We start from the raw sequence: 20099 nt of genomic DNA on the forward strand, positions 1-20099 counted from the left end.
GCTGTGAAACTCTCAATCCAGAGTTTCTGGTTGCTGTTCTTTTGTGGGGGTGGGGCCAGCCGAGCCTGATCGCCTGGCTCCCTGCCTCAGAGCCTTTTTTAAGTTGGTGTTCCAGTCGCCTGTTGAAGAGGCGTCGGGGTCTGTTTGTTTTCCCCTGCGGCCACTCACTGTGCTGGCTTAAACAGCGGCACTGAGGTTTGTGGCGCGTTTTTTTTTTTTTCCCCCCTGGAATCTACTGTCCTGGTTCTCTGCTCAGTCCCCTTTTTAAACAGACAAATGGGTGACTTCCTGTGGCTCCAATCGCCAGCCAAAAGGGCACCCAGACCAGTGTATTTTGTATGGAGAACCGCGGCTCCAGGGCGCCGACAAAGCAGCCGCGCGGGGCAGAGCAGCGGTGCTGGCCGGCACAGCGGCGCTGGTGACCTGTGGAGCTCCTCCGCCTGGGAATTTCCTAGTCTGTGGGGAATAAAAACGCGGTGTCCAGTCACCCTCTGCGCTTTCACTGGGAGCTGCAATCCTGAGCTGTTCCTAAACGGCCATCTTGGATCCTCCCCCACATACATTTTCACATATGTGTAAACTCATATGTGTGCAATGTTCTTTCTAATGTCTGCGACTTGGGAAAGTATATTTCGGTAGAGTCAAAAACAAAGACTGAAAAATAAGCAGAAGAAACTATTGTTCTATGGTGAATTTTTCTTAATTTTGAAAGATTAGTATATTTTTGAGGGACAGTATATTATGTATTTTTCTATTGATTTCATTGTTCCATTTGTAAAATATATTTGCTAATTAGCCCAGGTTTAGGAAGAAAGTCCACATTTGTTTCAAATCAGTTTACTTAGCACTCCTGAAAATGTGTATTAAAGAAATGGTAGATTCACTGACACTTTTTTGTTGTTGTTGTTGTTGTTGGAGTCTTGCCCTGTCACCCATGCTGGAGTGCAGTGGCGTGATCTCGGCTCAATGCAACCTCTGCCTCCCAGGTTCAAGTGATTCTCCCACCTCAGCCTCCTGAGTAGCTGGAATTACAAGCACTTACCATCATGCCCAGCTAACTTTTTTTATTTTTAGTAGAGATGGAGTTTCACAATGTTGGCCAGGCTGGTATTGAACTCCTGACCTCAGGTGATCCACCCACCTCGTGCTCCCAAAGTGCTGGGATTACAGGCATGAGCCACTGTACCCAGCCCATGTTTTAATGTTCTAAAGTGTCAGTACCATGAAGTTCAAAGTGACTAGGACCTGATTCCACCCTACTTCTCCTTTACTCAAATAAACTCACCTTGAAGAAATACTTTCTATGGAAACCTTTATCTGATTATATCAATGACAACACTCTTTCACTGGTGAATGGCATTTATGGTCTGTGTGTGTTCTTCAGCATTTATCTCATAAAGTAATTTTATGGTGAATTACAGTTAAGTGTGTTTGTTTACGATCTGGAATGAAATCATTAAAGTCAATGTTAAAGATCAGCCAGTATTTCATAGGATTTAGGTATTAAGAAATCCATAACTGTGTTTCAGAAGCAGGGCACTGCCTAATGACCAATCAGTGGGTTTTGCCAGCTAGAGAAAAGGAGATTTTTACTCGAATTTACATGGGCTGCTTCATGGTGGACTACACTGATCAAGGGCTTAAGCTCTACATTTCCTACCTCAGTCATTCACTGATGTCTTAAACTTGAACCTGTCACTCAGTTTCAGAGTTACTTTCATATGTGAGTATATTACTACCTAATTTATAGGCATTCTGTTGGGAAAAGAAAAAGTGAATCTTGAATAGTTTTAGGTGTTGCTGTAGAAACCGTCTTAAGTTTCAAATAATGAGATCATCTGTTAGAGTACTAAATGACCTCCTTTATGATGTTTTGCACCATGGTTTGGAAAACCTTTAGAGATGAATGTGCCTGGTGCTTCTCTTCCCATTTTCAATTTCAGACATTCTAAGACAGAGAGAGAAAATTATATTAGTACAGCATTTGCTTAAATGTCTAAGTTCCTCACGTAGTCCATGACTGATTACTTTAATCCTTGTATACTAAGCACAAATAAAAGGATCAACATTTATCTGTATTTTAAAGTCATAAGCAACTTTTTCTTGGCTAACGATCGATCTGTAATGTCAATGTGGCTTGCATTATATGAAGTTTTACTGCCTGTTTTGAAATGGAAGGTGAAGGTGCCTCTTTCAAATGTCTGAAGGAAGATTACTTTATTCTCACAAAAATATTTGTACTTAGCTGAAATGGCACAGAATATTATAGTTCTCAAGTGTTTAATTCCTTCTCACAGAAATTGCAAGGGAACTTAGGATGCATTTGGCAGGCGCTTTTTGTAGTGCAATCAGGTTGCTATGGCAAACCTATTATTTTAGGCAAAGAAGGACTATGTTAGTAAAGTGCTAATCTATTTTCTGTTTTATGTGAGCCTCTAATTACTCCCCAACTATTGAGCATGTACTGCAAGTGTGGTTTTTATCATTTTAAAAAGTGAAAAAAAAAAAAAATAAGGTCATGGAGAGTGTGCCTGCTGTTACCAGACTGGCAGGTGCATTTGATGATACAGCGCTCTTCTGAAATCATCTCATTCTGGGTCAGGAAATACACTTATTTTTTGTTTTCATAGAAAAGTACAATGAAAAAGGAAGTGAACAAATTGTATGTGAGTAATTGAATGCCAAGCCTCCCAGCTGTGTTTTATTTATTAAACTATAATGATAATAATATCTAATATTTGTTGAAGACTTACTGTGTGCCAAGCGCTGTGCTGTGTAGTTTGTACACATTACAACATTTAGCCTTTACAATCATCCTGTGCTGTGGGTATTATTTTTACTCCCATCATGCAGCCACAGTGAATGAAGTTTAACTTGCTTTTCCAAGGAATCACATTTAGTTGTGTATGCGCCAAGATTAAAATCCAGACCTATTAAAATTAGAGCTCACATTTTTCATTGTATCTGTGCCACAAAATGTATTTCCCTTTCTGACACTTAAACAAATACATTAAGGCTCAATCCCACATTATTGCCAGAAACTTTTTCTAGCCCTGCAAGCCCTGTGTGCACACGTATTTTACCTTCATTTCCCCTGCCAGTAAAAGTGTGTAAAAAACTTTTTTTTTCTTTTGTATCTCAATATCTAGCATGATACTTGCCCCATAGTTGATAGTCAAAATGTGTCTGTTGAGTGAATAAGAGAATGATCAAAGTAATGCAGACATTTCAGATTTTGAGCCCACTGAACCTATTCCTGAGCAAGAGGATGTGTGTTCTCTATGTGGCACAGTTAGAAGGAGGTTAGTATTCTTCAGCTGAACACTTTAAATATGACCATATCTGGAAGAAATGCCTGTGTGTGTGTGCCTGTGTGTCTGCTCCTGTGTGTGTTTGTGCCTTCCCTATATGTGACAATATAAGGAAGAAATCTGTGTGTGTGTGTGTGTGTGTGTGTGCGTGCGCGCGCGTGTATATGCATGTTGCATATTCAGTCATGGTTTCTGGAGATGATTTCAATTTTAGACAGTAGCAGTTTAAGTCCGGGTATTTACCCTGTGGCTTCTGAATTTTCAGATTTTCACTCTTTCACAGATGTGCAAAAATGTTAGTGGTGGCCATGCAGAAGAGATATAATTTGTCTTGAATAAAGAATGAACTTTCCTGAATTATACTTATCTGAGAACTCTCTTGATTGTTAATCCATGAGTTTAGGGGCAGCTGTGTCTATTTTGTCCTTCTTCCTACCTCCCCATCCAGGATCTAGAGACTTAGTCACTGCTGGTTTGAAGCCTGTGTCCTGTGGAAGTGAGACCTCAAAAGGAGAAAATCAAAGAAAGGGAGGCTAGGAGATGTCAAAGCTTGAGATATAGGCTGTGGTTGAGATTATGTAAAAAGAGAAATCCAAGAAGAAAAGAAAAACCTGGAAGAAAGAGGGAAGAAGTCAAGGTTGTGTGTGTGTGTGTGTGTGTGTGTGTGTGTGTGTGTGTGTGTGTGTAGAAAATAGAGGGGAAAGGGAGGGAGTAGAGGATCAAGAAGAGGCAGAGAGGGAGAGAAAAGAGGAAGAGGAATATAGCTTGAAAAACAAATGACAAACTTCGCAACTTCACAACATTTACCTTATGCCAGTTTTAGAAAATTAACCTCTACCAGAAATTGATAGCTTTCCGTGAGACATTGCTTCCAGACATGAGTCATCCAAGGATTTTTAACTATTAAAAAAAAAAAAGACAAACAATAGTTAAATATATAATTGAGGGCTGAGAGATGACCTTTCCATTTCCTCCTTTACCCTCTGACCTTGAGGGATGACCTAAGCGTCTTTGGCTCACTCTCTAATATTGAGCAAATCACATATTATCTCACTCTCAGAACTACATTTTCCACATCTGTCAATTGTGGGGATAGTTGGGCTTGATCACCCTTCATTACTTTTCTATGTCTAATAATCTCCAATCCTGTGAAATAATTAAATGATTATTTCTACTGTAACTGCTCTCCAGCAATTAATCAGGATGTGAACCAATGAAATCACTAAAGTTTTAATTGTTCTATTTCTAATAATGTAAATGAGGCAATCTGCATTTTATAAAGGTCACAAGCTACTCTTTTTCATTTGATCTGATACTTAGCTATACTGACTTTCCCTATAAATAGAAGAAAAGTTTGTCTTTGTAGTATTAAAATACTGGCATTTTGTTTATATAAATTTTGCATTATCTTATGGATAAAATTTTTTAAAAAACTGAGAGTTTCTGCCAGTATATATCCAATAAAATTTAGTAACAAATACTTCAAAAATTTCAATGAACATGGTAACTTCCCAAAAAAGTAAGATTCTTTCAAGTTTGCAGTTGATTTCCATGGTATTTACTAAAAGATAAAAATAATTTGATGTTCACAGTGATCAGTGTTTATTAATTCTATTGTGAATAACCCATTTTTGTCCTTGGTTTATTTTTCTTTTGCTAATTTATTTTTATTTTAGCTCATACATATAGTAATGTTTTATTAGCATCTATCTTATTTGTACAAATATTTTGTGCTTTTTATTTATATTTTAGTCATGCTTAGGTTTATTGCTCTATGTAAATTGAATATTGAATATGGTCAAATTTATTAATGTTTTCCTTTATATTTCTGATTTGGTGTCATGTTCAGAATAGTTTTTCTCGTCCAAGTGTTATGAAAACTCTTACTTAGATTCCTGTCTAGTTTTATGATTTAAACTTTTAAATGTTGAAATCACTGGAGATGTACTTGATTGTAAGAAGTAAAGGTACTAAATATTTTTGGAACATGGCTCACCAATTTCATCAGACTTATTTTTCAAATAATCCATTATGCTCAGAAAAGGATATAACATAAATTTATAGCATTATGAATCATTATAAAGTAATTACATGCCCAGGTCCAGAAATAGAAGAATGCCAGAATCCCAAAAGCTTCATTCTCACTTCTCCGAAATCAGCATACTCTCTTCCTGAAAAGATAACCCTTATTCTCATTTTCATGGTAATCACCTCTATATCTTTCTTTAAAGTTTTCCACCTAGGTACACATTCCCAAACTGTGTGATAGTTAGACTTCCTATTTTGGAATTAATCAAACAGCATGCATTGTTATGACTGAGTTCTCGCACTCTACATTGTGTTCTTGAGACTCAGGCACTACATTCCATGTACTTGTGACTTTTAATTTTAATTGCTATAGTGTTTCATTTAAGCATATAGCTGATATGTAAGTATTCCATAATTGATGAACATTTGGGACATTTCTCCCCTGAAGTTGCTAAGAATAATGTTGCTATGTTTATTCTGGAACATCTCCTGGTGCACATGTGTATGCTTTTCTCTGGGGAACTTAACCAAGAATTAAATTGCTGATTCTTAGATTATGCATGCCAACTTCAGTACATAATGTCAAACAGTCCCCCAAAATATTCTATCAATGTATATTCTCACCCTCTGCAAAAGACTTGTGTGGTATTTCTAAACCATTGCCAATGCTTACTACGGTCAGTTTCTAAATGTTTGCTAATCTGATTGGGTTTGGGGCAGAATCTTATTGTGGTTTTAGTTTGCATTTCCCATAGGAATAAGAGGAGTAGTATGTTTTCATATATTTACTTGCCATACAATCCCATTTGCTGAAGTGCCCGTTCAGATCTCCCGCCCCTGTCTTTAATGGAATATATGTATTTGTTGTTGTTGTCATTGCTAGAGTTTTTAAAATATTTTGATATGAGACAATTGACAGATATGTCTGTCGCTGATATCATCTCATTCTGTGGCTCACCTTTTCAGTCTTTTATTTTCTAATGTACTAAAGTGCCTAATTATAATTCAAATTGTTAAAATTACTATGTTTTTAAAATGAGCCTTGGTATCTGTTTTAAAAAGGGTATTTCTACCTTCTTGTTCATCAGTATTTTGGTTATTGGTGCTTCCTTTTCTTTCTTTTTTTTGGACAGTTTTTATCTTGTTGCCCAGGTGATCTCGGCTCAGTACAACTTCTGCCTTCTGGGTTCAAGTGATTCTCCTGCCTCAGTCTCCCCAGTAGCTGAAATTATAGGGACCGCGACTATATCCTGCTAGTTTTTTGTATTTTTAGGGTAGACACGTTGGCCAGGCTGGTTTTGAACTCCTGACCTTAGGTGATCCACCTGCCTCAGCCTCCCAAAGTGCTGGAATTACAGGTGTGAGCCCCAAGCCAGACAGGTGTTTCCCATTTCTATATAAATGTCATAATTGGCTTTCAAGCCTTAAAAGATCCTGGTAAGATTTCGATTGCAGTTACATTGAAGCTATACATCAATTAGGGGATGTTTGATACCTTAATAATACTGAATGATAAACATGCAGTATTTCTTCACATTTAAATCTCAAAGCTTTCATTTGTCTAATGCTGTATATACATGTGCAATTCATTTTTTATATATGTTTGCTATATGGCAATTAATAATCCATATTATTTGTTAGTAGCATTTTGATCGTCTATGTGCAGTTTTCTGTTAAGGAATTTTTATTTCCTTCTTTCAATTCTTTGTCATCTTTTTATCCTTACCATATTCTACCAACAAAGATATCTAGTGTAATGATGAACAGAAGTAAGAGAGAAATTTATCTTTCTCTTAATCCTAAACTAAATAGAAGGTTTTAAAATATTTACCATTAGCACCAGCCAATTATTATTATTTATTAAGTGCATGCATTTTCTTCTTCTTCTTTTTTTTTTTTTTTTTTTTTTGAGACAGAGTCGCACTCTATTGCCCAGGCTGGAGTGCAGTGGCACAATCTTGTCTCATTGCAACCTCCGCCTCCCAGGTTCAAGTGATTCTCCTTCCTCAGCCTCCTGAGTAGCTGAGATTATAGGTGCGTGCCACCGTGCCCAGTTTATTTTTGTGTTTTCAGTGGAGGAGGGGTTTCACCATATTGGCCAGGCTGATCTTGAACTCCTAACCTCATGAACCACCTGCCTCAGCCTCCCAAAGTGCTGGGATTACAGGAGTGAACCACTGTCCCTGCCATAGTGCATACATTTTCTTTAACATTTTTTTCTCTCTTCCTCTTTCATTTCTTCCTTTTTCACTAGTAACACACTTTATTTACTATGGTTAGAGGTCATTTTATGTGCCATTTATGATGACATCTCATAATTTTTGACTTATAAAAAGTCATTTGACATAGTTTAACTTATCTGTTATGACGTTTCTCCACGTACCTTCCAAAGATGCACACAGACTCTGTTTAATTATTAAAGTACTTCTGATTATTACCATACTTATTATTTCAGACAAATTTGAGAATCATTTCATCAGTTTGAAAACATTCATTGAGTTTGATTGGTACAATATTGATTTTTTCAGAAAAACAGATTTTTTTTTCTTAATAAGAAAGTATGTTCTCTTTAAAATTTTAAGTCTTCTCTTATGGCCTTCACTATGACTTTATAGTGCAATGCTTTATACATTCATTTATTTTACATTGCTGATATTTTTGTACATGAAACAATTTTCCATTATAATAGGTTGAGTTAGTGTTGGCACATAAAAATTTATTGATGTCTGTATGTTTATTTGGTCACAAGACACCTTGCCAAAATGTTTTATTACTCTAAATGCATTTGTAATTTTTAAAATCTTGGGCATAAAGACAGACCATCTGCTAATAATGATCTTGACTCTTTCTCTGTTTTATTTTTTTGTCTAAAATTTTTATTAAATTGCACTTAAACTATAACAATGGCTTTCTTTTTTGAGATGTAGTCTCTCTCTGTCGCCAGGCTGGAGTGCAGTGGCATGATCTCAGCTCACTGCAACCTCTGCCTCCTGGGTTCAAGTGATTCTCCTGCATCAGCCTCCTGAGTAGCTGAGACTACAGGTATGGGCCACCACATCTGGCTAATTTTTTAATTTTTAGTAGAGACAGGGTTTCACCATGTTGGCCAGGCTGTTCTCAAACTCCTGACTTCAGGTGATCCACCCTTCTCAGCCTCCCAAAGTGCTGGGATTACAGGCAGGCGCCACCACACCCAGCCAACAATGGTTATTATAAGCATTTCTATCTCTAACTTAGATCACTCTCTGTTAACCATAATGTTGGATATCATTTGAAAGGATTATTATACATATCTATTGGCATTTTTATTTAAGCAATTTTATAGAACAGTGTCTTCTCAGAGGATGACTCTAGGCCAATGATATATTTCAGAGTGTGCATCATGTAAGACAGTTGTTTCATCCATGGGATAGCATAAAATTTTGGAAAATATAAAGGAAAGAAGGTTGAGGGCCAAGTCTTGGGGCAATCCAAGATTTAGATATTTGTATAAAGATGAGAATCCAGCAACATAGTCTAAGAAGAATCCATAATCTAATAAAAGCTAGCAGAAAAAAAGTATTTCCCAAAAGAACAGGGTCAACTCTCAAAAGCTTCTGAGAGATTAAATAAGATGATACAGAGAACTGGCCACTGGAACAGGGTCATTAGAGACCTTGCTGAAGAAGTACCTGTTACATAGCAGTATCCTGAGGTAATCGGATTGGGGTGAGATGAGACTGGAGTTAAGAGGACCACAGTAACCGTCTTTTTGAGAAGTTCACTTTGAGTTGTACTTTGCTGCTCTGCATTTGCAACCCAAGGTGCTTTCTATCTTTTACTCATCTATGTTTTGCACAGTTCCTATGTTACTCCTCCCAGCAACCACTACCACGGCTTTCCCCTAATAGAATGAAGCAGTTCTAGCTAAGCCTCCTTTTCCTCCTCCTCCTCCTCATTCTCCTGCTTCTCCTTTTAGCTGCCTTTGAGGTTTAATCTCTCATACATGCCACTCAGATGAAGAAAAAAAGATGATGTGATGTATTTTTCATGGATTATGTTGAGATAATTTTTGAAGGCACTTCATCGTTAGTGGGTGAGGTTGCTGTATAGGTGAGGTCTGGAAGGACTTCAGACGAAAATGCAAGTGCTGACTATTTTATAAATCCAGAGCAACGTTTTTATTTCCAGAGTTATTTTTACATATAATGTATTCAGTATACAAAATGCTATTCAAGAATACACATAGAATTCTAAAATCCTAAGCTTCCATTTTAATGAATACTTTAAAGATTTTGAGACAGTTATATAGAAGATTGAGTTTAAGGTTAGAATTAGATAATTTGTATTATGTTGAGATAATTTTTGAAGTCAGTTCATTGTTAGTGGGAGAGGGTGCTGTGGTCTATAGGTGAGGTCTGGAAGGACTTCAGACAAATATTCAAGTGCCGATTATTTTGTAAACCCAGAGCAGAGTTCTATTTTCAGAATTAGTTTTACATGTAATATATATTCAATATACAAAATGCTATTCAAAAATAAATGTAACATTCTGAAATTTTAAACTTTTTTTAAAATGAATACTTCAAATATTTTGAGGTAGTTATATAGAAGATTGGACTTAAGGTTTGAATTACATAATGTCCTAGTAAATTTTAGCTGTCCATATATTTTATAAAACAATTACTAAATATATTGTGACCTTTAGTTTTTTACTAATAGCACTTTTTTATTATAAAATTAGTTAATGCTGGTCAAAATATTTAGTGTTTAATTTTGGTGACATTATTCTTCCACATTTTTTGGTAGTCAATGTGCAGTAAAATGAGATAAATTCTATAGAGTAGCAGAAATTATAGCCACACATATCTTTTATTTAACAGTGTATTCCCATATCTAGTCATGTGTTTCATATAAAACAGATTCTTAAATATTTGCTGAATTTTACATAAAATATTTTGGAGTAAGTGAATTAAGGTTTTCACATTTTAATCTAGTTCTTATGAAAAAAATGTACTGTGAGGAGAAGATAAGCACTTTATCTGAATCTTATATCTTAATTATTGTGGGAAAACAAAAATTTAGAGATTTAAATTAAATGAGTTTTTATCAAAATAATTAGCTGCACATAGAGCTATAAATTGGGCTTTTGGCTTATATCTTGACTTGAAATTTTTCTGTGTATTACACAAGTTCAGAGTCTGAAACTGTTTGAATTGTTTAAGTAAAATCTATTTTGATCAGAACTTCTAAAAACCTGCCTTAGCTCATTATCCTTCTTTGATACGTTATAATGAGCTTTAAAATATCGTTCATAAAAATTGCAGTTCTTTATAAAATGGTATCACTGGAATGATTTTGTATGTGCCTAAAAGTTATCTACTTTATTAAAACTTAATAGGAGTAGGCAGACTCAATGTAGAGTAAATTTCAGATAAATTTTCGTTGGATGATATTGATGATCTTGGCTGAATTAATTTCGGCTCACAGTTATTTCTATGCTCTTTTCTGTCTGTTTCTGAGCTGTCTTCCTGCAAATTACTTGCTTTATTTTTATTTCTTTGGGTATCTCTTCTTTTAGATTTTCTTTTAAATATATTGTATAAAATAGCACAGTACTAGAAAGGTAGATTTCCATTTTCCTTCTTTCTCATGTATAAGAATATTATTTTGGTAGTTATTTGAGAAGCCACAGTTATATCTCCATAACATTAAAACAATCACTGAAATAATAATAATATCCTTTAAACAAAATTTAAAAACTGGACTCAATTTCTTATCTGAAATCAAGTCAACAAACCTGTACGTCAGTGTCATTCTACTACATCAAGGGAGAACTTAGTTGGCTGCTAAGAAGATACAAATCTCACTGTTAGTCTGGACCATAGTGACACTTAACCATTAGGTTGAGGCACTTACTTATCTAGTTTAAACTTTGCATTCAGTGTTCTACTAGCGGTATAAACAAAGGGTTGTGGGATCAGAGAGGTGGTAATTCTTCCAGGTAACCAAACAGAGATGGAAAGGAAGGTTTCAGAGAAGAGATTAGATTTGGGCTGGTCATTGAACACTGAGTAGTACTGTACAGAGAAAATGGTGGTGTGCACCACAGAGGGAAGAAATAGGGAACATGCAGTCTCTGAATGTGAGCGTACAATAATTGCTGGATATATGCTTGAAAAGGTAAATTGGACCATGTGCGGAAAACTCTATTAAGGAATCTAGTCTTTGCTTTGAAGGTTACATGGGACTATCAGAGGGATTTGTGCAAGAGAATTACACAATCAGATGTATATTTTAAGAAAGAGGATTATGTCAAATTTCACAAAAGACCCAAGAACAGGAGTAGGTTTGTGAATACAGGTGATGGATTTGCCATGGGACATATTTAATTGATCTAACCATGGAAAGCACAAATGAAGGTATTCAGGTAATTGGAAATGAATATCTAGTCCGGGAGAGATACACTGTTTCAAATTCAAGTTCTACCATTAATGCTCATGTATTGTGAGAATATTTCTAAAGTATTTATATACGATTATTGTTTAATACAGCTGTTCAATAAATATTGATTCAAAACATTATAGTGGCTGGCCGAGGTGGCTTACACCTGTGATCCCAGCACTTTGGGAGGCCAAGGCAGGCAGACTGCTTGAAACCAGGAGTTCAAAAACAGCCTAGCCAACATGGCATAACCCTGTCTCTACTAAAAAATACAAAAAAATTAGCTGGATGTGGTGGCACGTGCTTGTAATCCCAGCTACTCAAGAGGCTGAGGCGCAAAAATTACTTGAACCCAAGAGATGGAGATTGTAGTGAGCCAAGGTTGCACCACTGCATTCCCTGAACTCTAGCCTGGATGACAGAGAAAGACTCTGGCCCCCATAACCCCCAAAAAACTATTATGAGGACATATAAGAAGCATAGTTAATTCTGCTGTGTTTGTGAAGGTTTGTGAGTAGGACGGTGCCAATGTCACAGATTTGGTGAAGTTTTCTTTGAACCTTGAAGAATGATTGGAAATTTACCTGACATGTGTATGATAGTGACTGAAACAAAGTTAGTAGTGACTTGTGGTTGTGGCTACACAGAAGTTGTGAACTGAGGCAGCAAAATAATATACTTTAAAATATGGAGTGCATGCAGAATTACTCTTTTTTACCTCTCTGTCTGCAATAAATTAGCCTTTCCTAATGCATTGTATTTTAATTTTTAAATTTTTAAAAATGTTTGTGAGTATATAGTAGGTGCATATATTTGTGGGGGACATGAGATATTTCAATACAGGCATACAATGTGAAATAAGCACACCATGGAGAATGGGTTATTTATCCCCTCAAGCATTTATCCTTTTGAATTGCAGATAATTCAGTTACACTTTTTAAGTTCTTTAAAAATATACAATTCAGTTATTATTGAATGTAGTCACCCTATTTTGCTACTAAATAGTATGTCTAATTCTGTTTTTTGTGCCCATCCTAAGGCACTACTTTTGACTTTTGTCAGAAGCCATTGTATCTTATAAACTGTATTAGAGATGTGTTGCAAAAAGTTAATTCAGCTCATAGTTGTCTTAATGTTAGTCATTTTAAAACTCTAATAGATACCTTGTAAAAAAAGAATTGGAAATTGGTTAATATATCCTCTGATATTTAAAAAAGACGTGAATTTTAATTTGTCAGGAAAGAAAATGTGCCTACCCCGGATATTAACACTTTATTATCTAACTTTGTACAAAAATATAGAACAGAAATTATCCACAATGAAAACAATGGAATGTTGAAATCTGAACACATATGCCAATGTTTAGTTCATCTTTTCTGAAGAAGCACAGAAGCCAATAATGTGTATTCAGGAAAATTACTATATGCCTCAAAATGTGAATAAATGTGTCATCATAAATACGTATTCCCTGAAATGTAGAATCTGATTCTGTCTATGTAACTGGAATGCATTGCCTCTCAGGAATAATGCAACTGATGATCATGGTTTCCCACATCTGTCTGTGAAGGAACAGCTCACCATAACCAGATTACACTGCTGATGCTACCACAATTTGGCTTTTTCTCCACAGCCTGAATTATTGGAATCATTTGCACATCCACCCATGAAAAAGATTAGAGCATTTATGCATGTCAGAAGGTGACTGGAGTTCAGAAAATCTAGTTACTGAAACCAACACTTCTAATAGATAGCTAGCCTTGGGCAAATCATTTAGCCCCAGCATGCCTGAGTTTCCTCATCTATTAAATAAATTGAGGGAAGTTATGGACCTTTCTGACATTTTACCAAAAGAAATATGTATTGGTATATTTTTCCAGGGATAGATTTGAATTTTGCCAGTTAGGGTTCTTGATTGCAAACAATAGAAACCAACTTCATTAAATGGGGTAAAAAAAGATTTTATTAGAAGGCTTTAGCCTCAGAATGAAACTTTGAAAAATTAGCTTCTGCAGCAACGTGGGGAAGCAAGGCACCGCCAAGAACCAGTTCCTGCTGCCATCACTTCTGAATGTCAGCCACTGCATGCTGAGTTTCACAGCTCCCAGACATTGCTATGCTGTTGCACTGCCATGCTGCCCACAGGTGCTGTGCCTTTGCTTTCACCCTCAAGAATCAAAGCCCTGACCAAGGGTGTTTGATGTGTCCCTGTTCTAGCTGCCAAGGTACAGGAAGAGGGACTATCATTGAAGGAGGGAAGCCTCTGCCCCTTGCTGAACTTGGGACCATCTCCAGGTAGAGAGATTAGTTGAAGGGCAGCCACCACAACACTGTATTGCCATATCTTTCACCAGATACTCAAAAGGATCATGACCCCATCATGTCAGCCAGGAAATATTATGAATCATTGCATTAGATTATCTTGAATTACAGCTCTGAGATTATATAATCCTAAATACTAATTTTTCTTTCCCCCATCATCTACCAACTCAGAATTTCTTTAACAAGATACAAGTTCAGCAACAGAGTGACTAACAACATTGCAAGGTCAGCCCTGAAGCGTCTTGTGATTATTTCAGTGGGTGTGTAATTATGATGGTTGGGCTAATGACAGAGAGTAACAGATGTCTCGGAGCACTGTCACCCAAGTGAATTTCTGGCAAGCCAGTAGCGATTCCTCAAACAAAAGAAAGTTACTATCTCATATAGCCTTCTGATGCTGCATTACACACATATTAAGATGCAATGTGGTTTAATGGTTAGTTGCACAAATTTTGAGGCTAATGAGAATGAATGTCAATTTTGAATCTATTTCTTCCTAGCTGGTTCACCATCGAAAAGTCACTTGGCCTTAATGTGTCTCAGTTTCCTGTTTAGTAAAATGGTTGTAATGATTCCAGTCATTATGTGGTATTTGAAAATGAAATGATGGCATGCAGGGAATTATAGTGTTTGACACATAGTTACTGCTTAAGACATCATGATGAAACTCAGCATAATGGGACTAATCAAGGGGTTCAAAAACTAAGAACCAAATTCATTCCAAAAAATATTCATACTTTTAAATGTTAAGACAAGGATAATAAAGATATTTAGGTCATGTGCTTTGATGTATGTTCCATGCTAAAATGAGTTATATGTACTATAAAATTGACTACAAAAACATCAGTAAAATAGCACATTGAAATATATGTATGCACGTTTTCTTTCTCAGGGAGACGATAGACCCAAGATTAAAGTATTTTTAAATGACCACATTCTGCTAAATATTGTCAATATATATACGTAATGTATTAAGTTATGTTCAAAGAATCATCAAGCTAAGTTGAATATGAAATAGCCAGAGAGATTTATAATGGATTTATTCAAAAATGAATGAAACAAAAACTAGAGAATAGCAACTGTGAATGACTTCTGAGCCAGCGAATGCCACTTCCACTCCAGACCACCATGGTATTTATGCTTAAACTTTAGCTTACCTTAGGGAGGTTGGAAATGTGTATTTGTGTAACTATTATCAGGCACAGACTAGAACTGTTCTAGGAGATTTGGGTTTAATAGTGTGCTTGCCTCCTTGAAACCTTTGGTGATCTTTGACTCTCCTCATAAGTGTGCACTTTCTTTTTACTTTACAGGTAAATGTGAATGTGGCAAATGTACCTGCTACCCTCCAGGAGATCATCGTGTGTATGGCAAGACTTGTGAGTGCGATGATCGCCGCTGTGAAGACCTCGATGGTGTGGTCTGCGGAGGTAGTAGCATTTCTCATAGCTGTATGCTACCTGGATGCAACTTGCTTTACCTACCTTTCTTATTCTATTGACTCTTCCTTTTTCAATTGCTGTTAAAAATAAGATAAACAGAAAGCAATATATCATCGAACCTAAAAGAAATATACAATTAGGTTTGTAATGACATGTGAAAGTACGCAGTACACTATCAATAGAAGATCATCGAATCTAAATAACTAGGATACTTTGAGTGTGAAAGGTTTTGTAGCAAGTCAGCATTTTAACATGATTTTCATTACTTTATTTATAAACATTGGTAGGAGAAAGTATAATATCACCCACAAACTTAAAAAAATGCAGCAAGATTACATTTAACATCACAAGAGGTATACACTCAGATTCCATAAAGACTCTCATACCCAAACAAGAGCTTCCTGGAATTGATAAACTGTCCAGGGAAAGAATGAGGCAGATAGAGGATAGTGAGCAGAGGTAACCCACAAAAATGAGAGTCCCAGGAGTAGAATGCTGACCTCTGCACCTCCATGGCGAGGAATATGGGTCAAGATTATTATTGTATTCTTGAAAAAATTCATATTGCTGAGGTTGATGCATGTGAATTACAGATCTTTCCATGTTACTGGTATAAATGAAGTGATGTGGACATGGAATCACATTACAAGAAAATAATTATATCTTTTCAAGATAATTATTTTGAGGCATTGAGCACTATTGTTGGGGAAAACAAACAGAATGTGTGTCTTTTAAGTTCAGGGGTACATGTATAGGCTTATTACTTACATTCTATTGGAGGGTGGAGGGTGGGAGGAGGAAGAGAATTAGGAAAAATAACTAATGGGTAGTAGAATGTGTGTCTTAATGGAAGGCTGAGGCACCATCCATCATATGTATCTATGTATCTATCTCTCTATCACCTATTATCTATTATCTGTATATCTATTATCCATATCAGTAATCAATCATTTGCCTGTTCTCTCTCTAACCAATGGTAAGAGGAGCCTGTATAAAATACACAATTTGCAACCTAACAAAAAATACTCTTTTTTTCTTTCTCTGTAAGTTGAGAGGAAAAGTGCTTTTAACCCATTGATGCCTGAGGTTGGAATTTTTTGAATTTTTGCAATCAGACCTTGGTGATGACCTTGAGAAGTAGGATATGAATAACCCCCAAATGCTTAGCATCCAATAATGGAACACCAGGCGTATATTCTTAAAATATCTGTTGTGCTGGGTGGTTTATCTTATGCCACTTTCATGGCAGCCACTCTAAGAGATTGTTTCTGCTTTTTTTTCTTTCATAAACGGAAAATTGAGTGAGGTTGGAGAAGTTAACACCCCATAACTAAAATATGGCCAACCAAGAATTTCAGCTCTGATATTCAGTTCACAGATTGTTCCTTATGCCACAGTTTTACCCAGAGTGACACCAAAGTGTTTTCACAATATGTCAATATTATTGTTAGGTTAAATCCTCCCTTCATTGGTATTCGTTACCAGAAATAGCTATGTAGACTTTACTCTTTTTGTTTAAGACATGACAGACATTAACTCATTTAATTCTCACAGCAATATGTATGTGTGTATATGTACATATACCTATATATGTATAAAAAGCTTGGCCCCTAGAAAGTGCCATCTACATGTCTCTTCTCCTGTTATCATTGTATTTTTTTCTTTTTCTTTTCTTTCTTTGTTCTGTTGTGTTTTGTTTTGTGTGAGACAGGGTCTAACTCTGTCACCCAGTCTGGAGTGCAGCAGTGTGACCTCGGCTCACTGCAACCCCTGCCTCCTGGGTTCAAGCTATTCTTGTGCCTCAGCTTCCCAAGTAGCTGGGATTACAGGTGTGTGCCACCACACCCGCTGCTTTTTGTGTGTTTTTAGTAGAGGCAGAGTATCACCATGTTGGATAGGCTGGTCTTGAATTTCTCACCTCTAATGATCCACCCTCCTCAGCCTCCCAAAGTGATGGGATTACAGGCATGAGCCACTGTACCGGACCTTATTGTCATTTTTTTCTGACTTGCACGGTCAACCTCCCATGGGTTTCCTTGCCTACCTTCTTTGGTGACTTGGTTGAAATGGTTGATAGTGCAGAAATGTATGACATCTCTCTTGGCATTAAATTATATATTTTTCTCTCTGTAAATCTCTCTATTTTTCTCCAACTTTGGAGAGCAAAGTCAAAGATGAAAATAGATCCATCTATCTGCCTGTTAGGTAAGACCGAATATTCCTGGGAGTGTGAGTTAACAGCTCAGGAAGTGGTCTTGTTTGACCACCTCTTGGCTCATCTACACCAAGTTACCTGTGCCCTAGGGGAAGGGACTTCCATGACCCAAACTTGTAAAAGACTGAACCAAACTGATATAAACCAGAACACCAATCGCTTGATTTGCAATGAAAATTGCTTTAATCATTAGAGCTCTTTATAGGAAAAAACTATAGGAGATCAGATCCTGGACCAAGGGTTAGGTGAAGGAAAGGCTGATAGGAGAATTGGAAAGCGTGGCAGGGAAGGGAAGACAACCTATAAACATTTGTAATCAACCTGGTCCCTGCTATTGCCAACTGGAGCTTCATCCCAGTACAGAGGGTAAAACTTTGGGAGCCTGTATAAAATACACAATTCTTTTTTTTAAACTTTTAGTTTCAGGGGTACATGTGCTGGTTTGTTGTATAGGTAAATCTGCTGTCATGGGAGTTTGGTGTACAGATTATTTTGTCATCCAGGTGATAAGCATCGTGTCCGACATGTAGTTTTTTTTATCATCACCTTCTTCCCACCCTTCCCCCTCAAGTAGGCCCCAGAGTTGTTGTTCCTTGGTGTCCATGTGTATTCAGTTTTTAGCTCTGACGTATGAGTATGTGGTGTTTATTTTGCTGTTCCTGCGTTAGTTCACTTAGGATAATAGCCTTCAGTTCCATTTATGTTCCTGCAAAGGACCTGATCTTATTCTTTTTTGTGGCTGCATAGTATTCCATAGGATATATTATCACATTTTCTTTATCTAGTCTATCATTGATGGGCATCTATGTTGATTCCATGTATTTGCTATTGTGAATAGTACTGCAATGAACATACACATAAAACACAAAATTTCGGCTGGGCGTGGTGGCTTATGCCTATAATCCCAGCATTTTGGGAGGCAGAAGTGGGTGGATCACGATGTCAAGAGATCGAGACCATCCTGACCAAGATAGTGAAATCCTGTCTCTACAAAAATAGAAAAAATTAGCAGCATGTGGTGGTGCGCTCCTGTAGACCCAGCTACTCTGAGGGCTGAGGCAAAAGAATTGCTTGAACTTGGGAGGTGGAGATTGCAGTAAGCCAAGATCACACCATTGTATTCCAGCCTGGGCAACAAAGTGAGACTCGGTCTCAAAACACACACACACACACACAATTCTAACATATCCAACAGTTGTCAGTTAAGGACTGCTTGTAGGATACATTAATTCCCCTGCCGCATCACCGTATCTCACAGGCATAGGATCACTCAAATTACAGGGGATTCCAGTTCCCATTCTACATTGCTATGTTTTAGCAAAGGGTTGTAGTTACTCCCCCATGAAATGTTCTCCTGGGGCCTCAGGCACACCTTCCCACTCCTTTCTTCTGTAACTTTTCTCATAATAATTTTTTTTTCTTGTTTATCTCCCAGCCCATAAAATACATCTTAGTATTTCCATGGAAGTGGCTTTTTTTGTTTTTTGGGTTTTTTTTGAGACAAAGTCTCACTCTGTCACCCAGGATGGAGTACTATCGTGGGATCCCAGCTCACTGCAACCTCAAACTCCTAGGCTCAAGCAATCCTCTGGCCTTAACCTGCTGAGTATCTGGGACTACAGCCATGCACCAGCACAGCTGGCTATTTATTTTTTATAGACATGGGGGTTTCACTAAGTTGCCCAGGTTGGTCTTGAATTCCTGGGCTCAAGGAATTCTCCTCCCATGGCCTCCCAAAGAGCTGAGATTACGGGTGTTGAGCCACCAATACTGGCCAGAAATGGTTCTTGTGTGTGTTTTCTGCCTGCTATTTGTTGCTTTGGAGTAATTTCAGTCTCTTCCACTTTCATCTTTAGGTCAGTGTCTCTCAAGATGATTTCTCAGCATCAGTCATCCTTGGTTTTATATTCTTTTCAGTTTCTAATATTTTCATATGAAAATTCCTCCAAATTATGCATGGTTGAAGCTGGTGTAATTATTTATTTCTTCATTAACTTAACAAATATTCATTGAACATCTATTTTCTGGCACTAGAGATTCAGTGGTGAACACAGAGCATTTGCTCTCCTGGAGCTTATGGTTGAGTGTGAAGGGAGGACATAGAGAAAGGAATGAAAAGGAGGATTGAAGGATCTGAAAAGAGATTTGATTCAATGGTAATATACATAACAGGGTGATTTAACATAGACTGAAGGCTGAGAAAGGCTTCTCTCATGCCTTCATATATGGATAACAACTATATAATGCAGACTATGTGCTTTATAGGTATTAACTAAACATCACAACCATACTTGGTAGTAATAGGATACATAGAACTTGGCCAGGTAGGGAAAGTGGGGTACAGTCAGAGAGCAGCTTGTG

At 36.9% G+C, this 20099-nt stretch overlaps 1 protein-coding gene across 3 annotated transcripts in view; it reads left to right on the top strand.

Annotated features, from left to right (window-relative positions):
• Positions 1-20099, top strand: part of ITGBL1 (integrin subunit beta like 1) — a 256601-nt gene that overhangs the window by 215073 nt on the left and 21429 nt on the right. For all 3 annotated transcript variants that reach the window (XM_032246380.1, XM_032246379.1, XM_032246381.1), the window contains one exon: positions 15395-15511. In XM_032246380.1, the coding sequence (XP_032102271.1) occupies positions 15395-15511 (117 nt within the window). The remainder of the gene's footprint in view (positions 1-15394; positions 15512-20099) is intronic.

This window comes from Sapajus apella, unplaced genomic scaffold (assembly GCF_009761245.1).
Source record: "Sapajus apella isolate SASKATOON/1434 unplaced genomic scaffold, GSC_monkey_1.0 scaffold60, whole genome shotgun sequence".
NCBI lineage: Eukaryota > Metazoa > Chordata > Mammalia > Primates > Cebidae > Sapajus > Sapajus apella.